Source organism: Peromyscus leucopus, chromosome 18 (assembly GCF_004664715.2).
Source record: "Peromyscus leucopus breed LL Stock chromosome 18, UCI_PerLeu_2.1, whole genome shotgun sequence".
NCBI lineage: Eukaryota > Metazoa > Chordata > Mammalia > Rodentia > Cricetidae > Peromyscus > Peromyscus leucopus.
Genome location: NC_051078.1, coordinates 18198375 through 18213599, shown reverse-complemented (window position 1 = coordinate 18213599; position 15225 = coordinate 18198375). Strand labels below are relative to the sequence as shown.

The 15225-nt window shown below is 36.5% G+C and overlaps 1 protein-coding gene across 1 annotated transcript; it reads right to left on the bottom strand.

Annotated features, from left to right (window-relative positions):
* Positions 1 to 310: 310 nt before the first annotated feature.
* Positions 311 to 15225, bottom strand: LOC114695670 (GLIPR1-like protein 1). The gene is made up of 4 exons (XM_028873099.2): positions 14914 to 15225; positions 13283 to 13525; positions 1491 to 1591; positions 311 to 440 (listed from the first exon to the last, which is right to left on the bottom strand). The coding sequence occupies exons 1-4, from the start codon at positions 15106 to 15108 to the stop codon at positions 311 to 313; spliced, it is 669 nt and encodes a 222-aa protein (XP_028728932.1). The 5' UTR covers positions 15109 to 15225.

The following is a 15225-nucleotide window of genomic DNA, read 5'->3' as shown; positions in this document are numbered from 1 at the left end:
AGGTACACAGAAATAGAGAAAGAGAGATGGAATAATTTAAGAAAAGCTGGCTAGAAACAAGCCAAGCTAAGGCCAGGCATTCATAAGAAAGATTAAGCCTCCCTGTGTGATTTATTTAGGATCTGGATGGCTGGCCACCAAAGTAGTGGGATAAAAAAACCCCAAGTACAAGGAACAATCATCCAAACTAAATATATTTATATATAATTTATGGTGAATGCTTTATATTCTTATAGAAACAACCAAGTCACCTAGAAATCAAAAACAGATGGGGCCAGAAATAAAAAAAAATAATGAAATCATGAGAACACTACGATCTAAATATGATGTTACTATTTTTCCCTTTTTGCTTACGGCAGAGCTTATCTTTGCAGTCATTTGTGGGACACTTGGAGCAGGATTCTCCTTTTATGTAAGGACTGGTATTGTTCTCATTTCCTCTGCAAAAACAGAGAACATTCATGAGCCAATGATGCTCTTTACCTTTTCTAGATCTACATTTATGCAAGCTGTTTCTGTCTTTCAGTAAGTCACACGCTAGAAAGAACAGGAGCAACAGCTATTGTTCAACAGAAGACTCATTTCCTATGTACTAAGAAACCATCAAAACTTCCCCTTCATTTTCTTTCATTCCTTCCCTTCCTTTTCTTTTTCTTCCCTTCCTTTGTCTTTCTCTCCTTCTTTCCTCTCTTCTCCAATCCCCTCTCTCTCCTTCTTCCTTTCCAAAAGCTTGAATTGTAAGAAAGTGATATTGTCCTCTAGTGATTTTCATCTTTCTAGCATGTGACTTACTGAAAGGTGTAAAGATGACTGTTGGGTGTCTGTCTCAGTCCCTCTTGAGCATGTTTTCTGAGACAGTCTCTCATGGACCCTGTGGCTCAGTGACTGGTTTAACTGTCTGAGCCGGCAAGCACCAGGGATCTTCCTGACTCTGCCTATTTGGTACTGGCAGTTCTGGTATTATAGGTAAGCCTGCCTTGCTTGGCCTTTTACGTGGGTGCTGGGGACCAAACTCAGGTCCTTATGATTCAAGACAACCATCTTACTGGCTGAGTCATTTTCCCAGTCTCTCCTTTTTAAACTTTAGAAACAATTTCTATCATTTCTATTTTTATGTTGAAGTAGTTCATGAGAGGAAAGGCTTTTCATCTAGGCAATATTTGTCACCATCCTATTTTGACTTTTAAAATTAGTTTTGCAGAGGGAGGCTTCATCAAAAATACTCAAGGGTCTAGTATAAGATTCTGTCTTGTAGATATTTGAGTTTGGTTGTTGTTGTTTTGTTTCATTTTGAGACAGGGTCTCTTTATGTAGTACTGGCTGGCTTGAAACTCATTATGTAGATTAGGCTGGCCTGGACCTCACAGAGATACAACTACCCCTGCCTCCTGGGTGTGGAATGAAAGGTGTGCTCCATCACACCCAACTTTGTAAATATTTGTTATCAACTTAGAACATTATTTTTTTTTTTTTTTTGCAAATTAACTTACCGTGGTGAATAATTACAAAAAAATAGTGCAGTTGAAGTTCCCATCAGATTAGGACAGTTTGAAAGTGCACATCCAACTTTAACTGAATTGGCCCAAACTAACTATAAGAAAAGGAATTAAGAAACAACATGTTAAAGCAATCCATGTACACAATTCATTATGAGGGTATGTACAATAGTAAATATATGTATATATATGTCTATTACATTTTTCCTAATATCTAACACATTAAGTTACATTTTTATTAATGGGCCTTTCATAAGGTCAATCTAAATAATTTTCTTTCAGATATAATTATCATAAACCAAAAGGATAACTTAATAATGAAACCATAATATAATACATTGGTAAAAGCATAATTTCTTCTAGATAACTTAGAAAACATATTTTAATTCTCTCCATGGGCATATTACAAGAAACATCAAAATCAGGCTGGGAATGAAAACAATTTTCTTTTTAGTTAGGAAAAAGTGTTGCTAATTTGACTGTGAATTTTAAAGTTCACAGCTTTAAATATAATCTTACCTTTGTTAAGTCACAAGATAGGTATGGATTAAGAATGTACAAAGTTTATTTAAATGGTCAATGATAAGAGTGGCAAATTTTAATATGATTTAAGATGTAAGGAAAACTAATTTTAAAAGAAGAAGCATTGTGTGCAAAACAGACCATAAGAAAGAGCTAAAGAGACAATGAACATTTCCAATCCCTTGTGTCAATGACAGAATTTAATATCTCCTATTCTCCAAACTAAAAGAGAAGGAGATATTTCATGGATATCCCTTGGGAAAGAAATAATCTAAGAACAATTTGAGCAGACTTTCTAACTTTTTACACTTTATAGTTTCATTACCAAAATGAATGAAACTATTTCACAGTTTGAGATATTATTCACTTTTTTTTCATGGCTGAAATACATGTAATTCATTATTTTACTAAAGACATTTGAATGGATCTTTGGTTGCTTGAGAGACAGCACAGCTCAGGAACAGGCATGGTTAGCTGAGGACTAAGAGATGAACTTTGCTTCTCACCACATACCTGGCTCAGAGTGGCAGATCACTTCTGAGCCATAAAAATAAGATTAGGCTAATTAGTAATTATTTTGAATATTTAAAAAGCTTTTGAGACAGAACAACTGCAAGTGTATATATTTTCAAGAGCTAGTTAGAGTCTGGTTTATTAATATCTATACTACAAATTCTATTTGTATACAAATACAATTTGCTCATTGTATTTGTGTGTGTTATGTGTGTGGTGTTCGCTCATGTGTATTTTTCTGTGAATGGGTTTCTGCATGCATGGAAGCAAGAATATGTTAGGTTCCTGCTTTATTGTTCTCTATCATATTCTCTGGAAAGAATGTCTCTCATTAAGCCTTCTGAAGGCTATCTGGTCAGAGAGCCTAAGGGATTGATCCTCCTCTCTCTGCTGTGCTTCCCCCCAGACTCCTGCCAGTGCTGGAGTTATAGTCACATGCATGACATTGCCCAGGTTTTTACATGGGTTCTGGGGATTCGGAAAAAAAAAAATCCTTATGCTTGCACATCAAAGTACTCTTAAATATTGATCCATCTCCCCAGCACTGCTTAGTATTTAAATTGTGATATTTTTAGTTTTGAGCCTAGTGAACATATATTGATATTATATAGCTTTACAGTGCGGTTCTTTTATGATCCCAATTAGTCTTATCATTAAAAACAAGGAATCAGATATCAGGGTGAAAGCTGAAAAATCTGAGAAGCAGAGCAGCAGCCACTAGAGACTTATTACCTCTATCAATCCTCTGACCAAAAAGGGCCAACCCCTGTTTCCACCCCAATTTATCTCTCCTGTCTTGATCAAGCTTTGTCCCTTCCAGGCTCCTGTCTGCACAGACATCCAGACCTCTGTGGTTAACTAGTGGCTAGCTCCACCCTCTGATCTCCAGGCAAGCTTTATTTGTGAGAACACAATAGAAATATCACATATTCCCCCATTTTTGTCTAAATAAAAAGTGAAGGTTTTAACTAACATAGAAAAAGTATATACAATAAGCATGATAACTATATACAAATATATACAGGTAATAATTACATTATCAATGGCTAGTCCATTAGCATTTGACAAATTCAGAGAAAATACTCCATTATCTGTCCTATCTTGGTGAGTCCAAAGTGTTGTACCTAATTCACTTTCTATCCTAATTTTCATTACCAACCCAAAACTATCCTTTTATACTTTTACACCTTATACAATTAACTTTATATACTTTACACCTCTATTTGTGAATTTCTTTCCTGAGTCTGGTAACAAGGAAAACTATAACTATCTAGTCCTCAACTTCATCAGAGACCTGAGAAGGATATAATATTACCTGAGTAAACAAGGAAATGTAGAGAAAACAACTTCCAAGAATAAGAAATGACAGAAACAGCTGGCTGCCTGGACAGTCACCCAAGGTTCCTCTGCGACATTGGGGCATCCATTTTCAGCCTGCATGCCTAGAATATCTGACAGACTTTTTTGTGAAGCAGGATTTTTGAAGGATTGTCCCCCTTGTCTGGGCAAAGTTCTTCAGTAACTTTTTTTTGTATCCTGCTTGTCCAATTTGGACAGCATACGGTCAGCAGTTGAGGCAAGGGCAGATTTTTTTGCCCAGTGGCTAACTTTCGTCACAAAGAAATATAGTTTTTCTTTGATGCCCATCATCTTCTCTGAAGTAATCTGGTGTCGCCTGGACATATATCTCTCATTGTCATAAAAAAAGAACTTTATGCTATTAAAACATCTTAAATGACACATTCTGTAGCTCTCTGAAGTGTTTGAAGAATGCCTGTCTATCTAAACTATATCTCTGACCTTGAAAACATATCTAACACAACTGCAAGTTGATTTTAATAAGTGACTAACTACTAACCTGCATTTCTTTATTATCTTAAATAGTTTGTAATAATAACTTTCAAGGACTAGAAATTTACATTACATTGTTAGGTGAGCTGTATAGGGTACAATGCCTTGAACAAGAGTAGAAATGTGTGAACAGTATATTCTAACCAAAATAAGCTTAAATTTGTATCAATGTACAAGAATCCATATCAATGTAATATATTTAAAACTAGTAGTTGCTGTTTTGGTTTATAAGTAGATTTAATAATCTATCTTCTTATCCTATAATTTCTGTAAAATATATACAGTATAACAAAAATAACCACAATTTTGTATCAATATATAAGACTCCAAGCCAACATAAAATATTTAAAACTAGTAGATTTTTTTTATTATATAAGTAGATTCAATAATCTACCTTTTAATCCTATTTCTATATCCTCCCTTTTTCTTTTTAGAACAAGATCCCTGAATCTAATCTTCTTTGTTCAGCTTTTTCTCTGGCTCTACCAATAACAACATACAACTAAGCACCCTAAATGATGACAAATATTCATAACCCAAACTGAACAACCAAAACCCACCCACCCCACCTCTTGGGAATGTGGGCACCATGTTCTCAAAATTACTTCCAGCTGTCTGGGGGTGATGGCATGTTTATGGGACCCTGAAAAAAATTGGGATAATTGTCAAGTCCTGGGAGAGCTAGCTATATCATTTGTTGTTCAGTCTCTGTATAATGGGAAAGTGCAGGGGTTGTGACAAGTCGTGGTTAAATAGTCTGTGAGGCTGGACCATCTCAGCTATCCACCTTGAAATTGTCTTGAGTGGTTTGTGTCCAGAGCTAATATTTAAATGGCATTAGTCAGCTTAGTGGCATTGTCATATTCCAGGTAGAATCGTCATTGTGGGACCCCATCCTCCTTTTGGAGAGACTTGCTATTAGGCATGGTCATGGTTCACTGCAGAAAACTTAAATATTTTAAATGTCATATGCAGCAGATCTCAAAGAGATTAAAGGACCATAATCTGTTATATACAGCCAGAGTACAAAAACTTAATTCCTAGTTACCTGATAGAGACAAACCCAAAATCAGGTACAGGAAGCTAGATGAAGCCCTTTTCTAGAATTAGTACTCTATATGACCATTAATATCAGGACAAAAAGTTTATAATATCTATACACATATTACAAATTTTGATATAATATTCATACTTTAATAAAAGTTTTAAAAAATCAAAATAAAAGCAAAGGATCATGAGATTAGTGGCAATAGAAGAGTCCCTTAATTTTGTTTTTTTTTTTTTTTTCTGTCCCATATCAGGTGGCTTTTGTGACATAAAAAAGAGATTTGGATTTTCCTTTTAACAAGTGTGCTTGGATTTAGAGAAGGAGAGAGCCATGTTCCAACTCCAAAGCAGCTTTAATTATTTTTCAGAGCTGAGGACCGAACCCTGGGCCTTGTGCTTGCTAGGCAAGCACTCTTCCACTGAGCTAAATCCCCAACCCCCAGCTTTAATTTTTAATTGAACTGAGACTACAAAAAGACCACTTGCATTATGTGTCTGTAGAGAACAGCAGAAACACACATTTGGAGAGATATATGAAATTTTATCCTGTTGGAAATGTGATATCCTAATGAGCCAATTTATTCCTTTTCTTGGGACATTTTTCTTTGGATGATTCATCCTTTTTCTTCAGCTGTCTCATTTGTCAAGTGGTCTTCAGATTCCTTAGCTAGTTGCCTTCATTCTCCTGGAAAGACAAAGAAATAACCCTGCCCCAACCCTAACTTTGGGGAGTTTCCATTTTGGCAAGTTATATCTGATCAAATGAAAAACATTTGTTAGTCTTATAAGTTAGTTTAGTTTGAAAGGTCATGCTGGTTGATGAACTATCACCTCTTCTAATTAAGAAGTCTCTCTTTTTCAAATCTATTCTTTATCAATTTTGATGGTATTCATAGCTTTTCTTCTCCTGTGGAAAGAGAAACAAAACCTCTTCTCCAATGTAACACATATCCTGGTTTCATTCTGAGGTCAGCACATCTTTAAAGTATACAACTGATTTAATTCAGTAGGTTTTTTTTTTATTACCCAATGTCTCTCCATAGCTGTCACTCCTTTCTCATTTGCATTTAGAAAATTTAAAGTTAACCAAACATTATGCAATCTATCTCTCGGGGTCTTTATTACCACTTTCTGTTTATTAAGCTTATATTTTGGAGTTTGATTAGATCTTTCTATAACTGCTTGTCCTGTAGGATCGTGTGGTATACCTGTATTATGTTTTATGGTGTAATATCCAAAAAGTTTTTTTTTTACTAGAGACATATGCTGGAGCATTGTCAGTCTTAATTTGCACAGGTATTCCCATGATGGCCATGACTTTGAATAAATGTGTAATTACAGAATCAGGCTTTTCAGAACTCAAAGCAGTTGCCCATTGAAATCCTCAATATGTATCTGTGGTATGGGGTACATGTTTTAATTTTCCAAAAACTGCACAATGAAACACATCTATTTTGCCAAATTTTTCTTTGAGTGCCCTTTGGGTTGCTTCCTGCAGTAGCGGAGCTTGATTATACAAGGAACAAGTAGGACATGTCTTTATAATTTCCTTGGCTTGTTGCCAAGTGATGGAAAAATCCCTTTTCAAATCCTTGCTATTGACATGGTGTTTTTTATGAATTTCTGAGGCCTCCAGCACATTTCCTATTAATAACTGATCAATTTCATCATTACCTTAGACTAGGGGGCCTGGCAGACCTATATGGGATCAGATATATATGTATGTATATATGGGATTATTCCTATTCCTGATTATTTCTTGTATTGGAATAAATAATGAGATCAATTCTGTATCATCTGGAATAAATTCAGCAGTTTGAATATGTAAAACAACTCATTCTGCATATTGAGACTCAGTATTGTATTAAGAGGTTCTGGAAAATCTAATAATACCATGAAAATAGCATAGAATTCTGACTTTGAACAGAATCATTAAGGCTTTGAGCCACTTTATTCAAATTTTCTGATTTATAACCTGCATTTCCTGGTTTGTCTGCATCAGGATAGAATGTAGGGGCTCCAGAAATTGGTGTTCCCCATCCAATGTGAGGAAGGATCTAGTTAGTTCTCCTTATGAATTGAAGACTCTTGCTTTTGGGATATCTATTGTTAATCTCTCCCCCAAAATTACTGCCAACTCTCTTTTACAATGTTCACTTTCTGCTCATAAAGAGGAAATTTCAGCATTAGTAAAAGGCGCTATGATTTGTTGTGTCCATTCCTGTCAATTGACGAAGTCTTAATTTTCCTTTTAGAATCAACTCAGAAAATTTTTCCACATATGTCTTTAATTTTTTTTACTCTGTTTGTGTGGCAAAATAGCCATTCTAAGATATTATCTTCCCTCTGCATTAAAATCCCTGTAGGGGAATGTGTAGAGGGTAAAATAACCAGGATGCAATCAAACACTGGATCCAAACTATCCACATGTGCATCCTATAATTTCTTTTCCATCAAAGCCAATTCTCTCTCAGCTTCAGCTGATAATTCTCTTGGACTATTTAAGTCCTTGTCACTTTTAAAGGTTTGAAGCAAATTACTCAGTTCCTTAGTTGTTATCCAATAGTGGACCATAAATAGGTAATGTCTCCCAGCAATTTTTGAAAGTCATTAAGAGTCTACAATTGATCTCTCCTGATTTGTACCTTTTGGAGCTGAATTTTTTGTAAACCTATTTTATATCCTAAGAAATGAATAGAATCTCCTTTTTGTATTTTTTTCAGGAGCAATTTGTAATTCCTAACAAGGCAAAATTTTCTTTACTTCTTAATACATTTTCTTTAAAGTATCTATATTTAAATCAGCTGGTAAGATATCATCCATATAAAGGTAAATTATAGATGGAGGAAACTGTACATGATTCATTTCCAATGGCTGTTATAAAAATATTGGTACTAGGTGGGCCTGTTTAACATCCCTTGTGGGAGGATCTTTCATTGATATCTCTTAACAGGCTGAGAATTATTATAAGAAGCACCGTGAAGGCAAATTTTTCTCTATCCTTTTCTTTTATAGTGAAGGAATAGTCTTTTAAATCAATAACTATAATGGACTATACTTTAGGTAATAGAGAAGTCAGGGGAATTCCAGACTGTAAGGAGCCCATTGGCTGAATCACCTTATTAACAGCTCTTACATCTGCTACCATTCTCCATTTTTGAAATTTCTTTTTAATAACAAATATAGGAGAATTCCAAGGACTGGTTAATTCCTTAATATTAAGAGATTACCTTGAATCTCAGGAGAGACCTTTAGCTTTGGACTTTTAATTAGTGTTGAGATAGGGGATTTTGAAGTTGCATTAAGTCCATTTTGTATTGTGAGATGACCACAAATCTATGGGGTCCAGGGAGTTGAATGTGGTGATCTGAATAAGAATGGCCCTTATAGGCTTATATATTTGAATACTTAGTCCCCAGTTGGTGGGACTATTTGGGAAGGATTAGGAGGTATGGTGTTTTTTGAGGAGGCATGTTACTGGGGATAAATTTTGAGATTTCCAAAGCCCAAGCCATTCCCAGTTAGCTAGTTCTCTGCCTTGTGTTTTTGTGAATGAGTGGTGAGCTCTCAGCTACTGTTCCAGTGCCATGCTTACCTGCCATATTCCCTGCCATGATGGTCATGGACTCTAACCTTCAGAAAACACAGCCCCCTCCTTAAACTCTTTCTTCAAAAAGAAAGAAAGAAAGAAGAAAGAAAGAGAGAGAACATAAATAAATGACTTAATGATGCAACGTCAACATTTAGAAAAACTAAAAGCAAACCAAACCCAAACAACCAGATAGCAAGCTATAATAAAAATGAAAGCTGAAGTTAATGAGATAGAAACAAAGAAAATAATACAAAGAATCAACAAATGTTAGAGCTATAGTTCTTTGAGGACATAAACAACATTGACAGTCACTTGGCCCAACTAACCAAAAGAAAGAGGGACCCAAATGAACAGAATCACAAATGAACAGAGAAACATTACAATTTAGAATATTATAAGGGAATACTTTAAAAAACTTGTGCTTCATTAAATTGGAAAAATATATAAGAAATGGATGAATTTCTAGATTTAGCCAAATCACAAATGTTAAACTAAGAAGAGATCAACAATCTATACAGACCCATCACAAATAAAGAAATTGAAACCAGACAGAAAAGCCTTCCATCTAAAAAAGTCCAGGTGGGTTCCAAGCAGAATTTTACTAGATTTTCAAAGACTATCTAGGCTAATCATTCTTAAACTAAAAAAAAAAATAAACAAGCAAACAATAACAAAACAGAAGGAATATTTCCAAACTACTACTATGAAGCCATTTCCAATGTGACATCAAAACCAGGCAAAACAAAACCCACCAACAACATAAAAGAAAATATGCCTGATAAACATAGATACAAAAATATTCAACAAAATACCTGGGAACCAAATGTAGACACACAATAACAAAAAAATTTCTGCCGTACGATGGTGGCGCATGCCTTTAATCCCAGAGCTCGGGAGGCAGAGGCAGGTGGATCTCGTGAGTTCAAGGCCATCCTGGTCTACAAAGTGAGTTCCAGGAAAGGCACAAAGCTACACAGAGAAACTCTGTCTCAAAAAACAAACAAACAGACAAACAAAAAACAAAACAAAAACAAAAAACCAACCAACTAAACAAAATAATTCCTTATGGTCCTTAAGGGTGGTGGTGGTACGTGGCACACATTTTTGGGGTTGGAGATTTAGCTCAGAGTTAGAGTGCTTGCCTAGCAAGCACAAGGCCCTGGGTTCGGTCCTCAGCTCTGGAAACAAAACAAAACAAAACAAAACAAAAAAAACAAAACAAAACAAAAAAATTCTAACATGACCAGAATGGCTCCATCCTGGAAATGCTGGGATGGTTCAACACACACACAAGCCTATAAGTGTAATATAGCACATAAATGGACTTAAAGATAAAAATGATAGGATCATCTTAAAGATGAAGTAAAAGCTTTTGACAAAAATTCAATATGCCTTATATTGAAATATATGCTTTATATTTCATAATATAAAAATACTAGAATAAGATTAGAGGGTACCTACCTCAACATAGTAAGAGGTATAAATGAGAAGCCTACAGCCAACATCATCTTAAATGGAGAAAAATTTACCAAAAAGTTAAATCAGGAATGAGACCTGGATGTCCACCATCCCCTCTGCTTTACAACAGTGTGTTCAAGGCACTAGCAGGAGCAGTAAGAGAAGAGAAGGAAATTAAAGGGAAGCCCACCGAGAAAGAAGATGTCAAACAATCCTATTTGCAGATGGCATGATATTAAACAAGAGAGATCTCAAAATTTCTGCTAGAAAACTTCAGCAAAGTGTCAGGACACAAAATGAGCATGGACACATCAACAGCTTTCCTATATACCAACAACAAACGTGCGGAGAAGGAGATCGTGAACCTCCTCTAGTCACAATAGTCTCAAAGAAAATAAAATATTTAGGAATAAATTAACCAAGGAAGAGAAAGACCTCTGCAGTGAAACTTTCCACATCTGAAGAAAGAGAGAGACACACACAAGAATGCAAGAATATGGAAACAGGCTCCATGCTCATGATTGGTGGAGTTAGTGTTGTAACAATGGCTACTCTACCAAAGGCAATTTACAGATTTGGTGTATGCTCATTCAAAATCCCCATCTTACTCTTCAAATAAAATATAACAATAACTTTTCTAAAATTCGTAAGGACCCTGGATAGCCAAATTAATTCTGAGCAAAAAGACTGCTGGAGGGAGTACCATTCAATATCTCAAGATAATAAAACAAGCCTCAGCCATAATAATAAAAAACTATACGGGACATATATACCTTGGCAGCAACCAAGAGTTCTCTAATTGTACTTAAGATGCTATCAACAAGAAATGTTGAGAGCTGCTGGTAGCAAAAGGCCATGGGAGTATATAGTAGGTGACAACTAGTGTTCAAAAGGCCAACCTATCAGAACCAAGGGTTCTGGTAGAGGACCAAGCTATCACACAAGTCTTGTTGGAGATATTGCCTTTTTAATGAATTGGTTGTTTCTTGTAAACTTCTTGAGCAATGACAGCTATTAGATATCTTCCCATTACCATGCATTTTCATAAAATGTGTATATGTAATATCATGATTACATCTCAATCATACAGGTACATATATCTATGGGTGGTCAGGAAGATAACTAGTCATTTAGCTGTGTAATTTTGATATATAGAAAATATGGTAGCATACATTTCATAGCCAAATCCATTGTCCCATGAGACTGTAGACACTTAAAGCCTGCTTTGTTCCTTTTGCTCAGACTAACACAGAAAATAATAATCTGTCCTTTGTCTAACACAAACTGCATGCATTTAGTTCAGTTTTACCTCAGGGGAAATGCAACCTAGACTAAAGGCTTTTGTAATTAGACTGAAAGTTTAAAACTTTACGGTTATGCACAAGGCTAGAGTTGCAGGTGTCCACTAAGGCTACGAACACAAACCACCCTAAGAAAATCCTGCCAATTCTTCACTTGCCAAGTCTGCTGACAAAAAGTTATGTCTCAGAGTTTGTCACACTGGGTGGGCACTGTACCCCCTCCCTCTGGTCCAGAGACCTTGGAACCTTGTGTTACCATGGTAATGGCTCTGCTCCTTATTGCCTATTTAGGGAATGTGCTATGACTTGAGGGTTTTGAAACTTTTCTCAGGATTGCAAGGAGTCTCCTGTTAAGAGATGTATGGATAGTCAGGCAAGAGAGGAGCTAAGAATGGGAGCTGAAAAGAAGCTGTAGATTTAGAGAAACAGGAGAACAAGGAGAGAACAGCAGAGAGATCAGGAGGCTTACTTAGAACAATGAAGTGATGGACTGAAAGGGCACGGTGTGCATAGATTTATTCTTACCCTCAGATAAGTAGATTTCCTAGCTGGTTGTATATTCATCCTTGGACTCTGGGAGAAAGCTCTTTGGGGGCAGTCATCCAAATTGCTTTCGTCAAATAAGGAAATCATGTATGTTACTGAAACCTAGTCAGCTACCTAGAGAGTGAAGTCATGGATCTTGGAAGAGAATCTACATCAGCAAGTAATTAATATTGTACATATTCTCATAATGAATTGTTTACAAGGATTGTTTTAATATGATACTTCTTAATTCCTTTTCTTATAGGTAGTTTGGGCCAATTCACTTAGAATTGGATGTGCAATTTCAAATTGTCCTAATCTGGGAAGCTCAACTGGGCTATTCTATTTGTATGTAATTATTCACCACCATAAGTTAACTTGCAAAAAGGAAAAAAATTTCTGGGGTTGGGGATTTAGCTCAGTGGTAGAGTGCTTGCCTAGCAATCACAAGGCCCTGGGTTTGATCCTCAGCTCCAAAAAAAATTTTTTTTTCTAAGGGGATCACAAATGTTTATAAAGCTGGGTGTGTTAGAGTACACTTTTCATTCCAGCACTCAGGAGGCAGAAGCATCCTGTGAGGTCCAGGCCAGCCTGGTCTACATAATGAGTTTCAGGCCAGTCAGTGCTACATAGAGAGACACTGTCTCAAAAAAAAGCAAAACAACAACAACAAAATCCAGATGTTAAAAACAAAATCTTATGCTAGACCCTAAAGTATTTTTGATGCAGCCTCCCTCTGAAAAACTAATTTTAAAAGTGAAAACAGAATGGTTACAAGTATTGCCTAAATGAAAAGTCTCTCCGGTCATGAACTATTTCAACATAAGAAGAGAAATGATAGAAATTTGTTGTGATATATTGCATACCTGAAGATCAGAGAACAGAACAAGCCACTAGACTAAACATAAAGGGCAGGAAGTAGTGGCACACGCCTTTAGTCCCAATACTTGTCAAGTAACAACCTGTCAAGTACGTACCTGTGTATAATGGCCACAAGATTTAGAACAGGTCATAGTCTCAAAATTATAATATTGACTTTCATTATACCAAAAAGAAATAGCTTCCTTTGGTGTAATTTCTATTTTACCTAAATACATATTTTCTCCAAGAAAGTCATAACCCTCAACACATCCATATCGGTTTCTTAAACAGGGATTATGGGAATATTTGCAGTTTTTACTCCATGATTTGGCCAGTTTTGCAAATTCCTTTTCCCAAATCTGAAAAAATAGAATAATATTTAAATTGATTAGTACATATTTATTTATAATAAAATGAGTCTAATAAGTGTGGTAAATTAAATTTCAGTTAATTATAGCTTTTTTAAAGACATCATTTAAAAAATACCTGAAACAAACAGCTTAAAGAAGTTACTTTGAAATCACCAATTTCAGAGAGTTCAGGACATGGTGATCACTTGGTGCCATGTTTCTGGGCCCATCATGAGGCAAACACCAGGAACTTCTTCATGGTGAACAGGAAGCAGTCAACACAGGAAGTGGCCAGGTCAAGGCCAGGGGCCCTCCCCAACCCAGTCTCTGCAGAGACTAACAATGGCACTCCAAACTAACCTGTCCTGGGTAAATCCAACAAGCTGTATCACTCTAACACTAAAGGTCTCCACTCAACTTCTTGCAATAGTTTTGTTTTGTTTTGATATTTTTTTTCCTGCTTCAACTTCTTCTTTTATATCATGACTAACCACTTACTTTTCTACCTAGATGTCCTGGTTAGATTTCTTTGTCAACTTGATACAAGCTAGAGAAATCTAAGGTGAGGAACCTCAAAAGTTCAAATGCATCCATCAGACTGCCTGGAGCAAGTGTGTAGGCCTGGATGTTCTGGATTAAGGACTGATGTAAGAGTGCCCAGGTGACTGGGGACTGTACCACCACTGGGCAAGAGGTCCTGGGTGGACTAAGAAAGCAAGCTGTGCACAGCGCGGGAAGAAAATCCATAAGCAGCGTTTCTTTATGGCTTCTGCTTCAGTTCCTGCCTAAAGATTCTTGCCTTGGGTCCCTGCCCTGATGTCCCCTCATGAAGGGTTCTAAAGTGTGTGGTAAAAAAACAAAAGCAAAAACCCTTTCTTTTCCCAAGTTGATTTTGGTGATAATGTTTTTTTTAAGCAATAAAACCCAAATGAAGGCACCAGACATCACCATGTGTGTTAACTACTCAGGGCTTTCTTCCTATGTGGAACTAGTGCCCGTCACTGTCTTCTGGCTGGTTGGACTCACACCCGTTTTCTCTGCCTTCATTGTTCCCTAGATCTGCATTACCACTACCAACAAGCCCTCTCAATAACCCTTTTTATGGCCTCTTGATCTAAGAGAGCTCTTCAACAGGTGTCCCTCTTAGTCAACATCAGCAATGGAAGTAGATAACATTTCAGTGGTCCTTGATGCCCTTCAAATGTTAATTATTCTTGTTTCTCTAAAACACAGAATTCCTGCCTGGCTCTGGGGTAGAAATTCTTTGCCTAATTCAATTCATTGGGGAATCATATGAAATGCAGCTAAAAGCCAAAAAGAACAGACAGACGATTGATGAGCCAGCCCTCTCCTGCTTACACTAGATCTTCTGGATAGCACGCCGGACCCTTTCTCACCAGGTAATTCATATTGGCTGCCGGGGGGTTGACCTTTCTTCGAAGATCATTATGGCTGTCGACAACCTCGTGTATAAATTTTGGGTCATAGATAGATGGCACCCTGGGGGGATTGATCGATGCCTTGGAAAGTTTGCTGGCTACCAAACATAGACCTAATGTCCAGAAACAATTAAGTTTCTTCATCCGGACCATGGAAAGATGTAGAGGACACCCCTACTGAATACACCAGAACAGGGATCACCCTCTACACAGGCTCTGCCTTCTGATTAGACTGGTCTTCTGTGTAGTGATCAGAAGACTGCTTCCCTG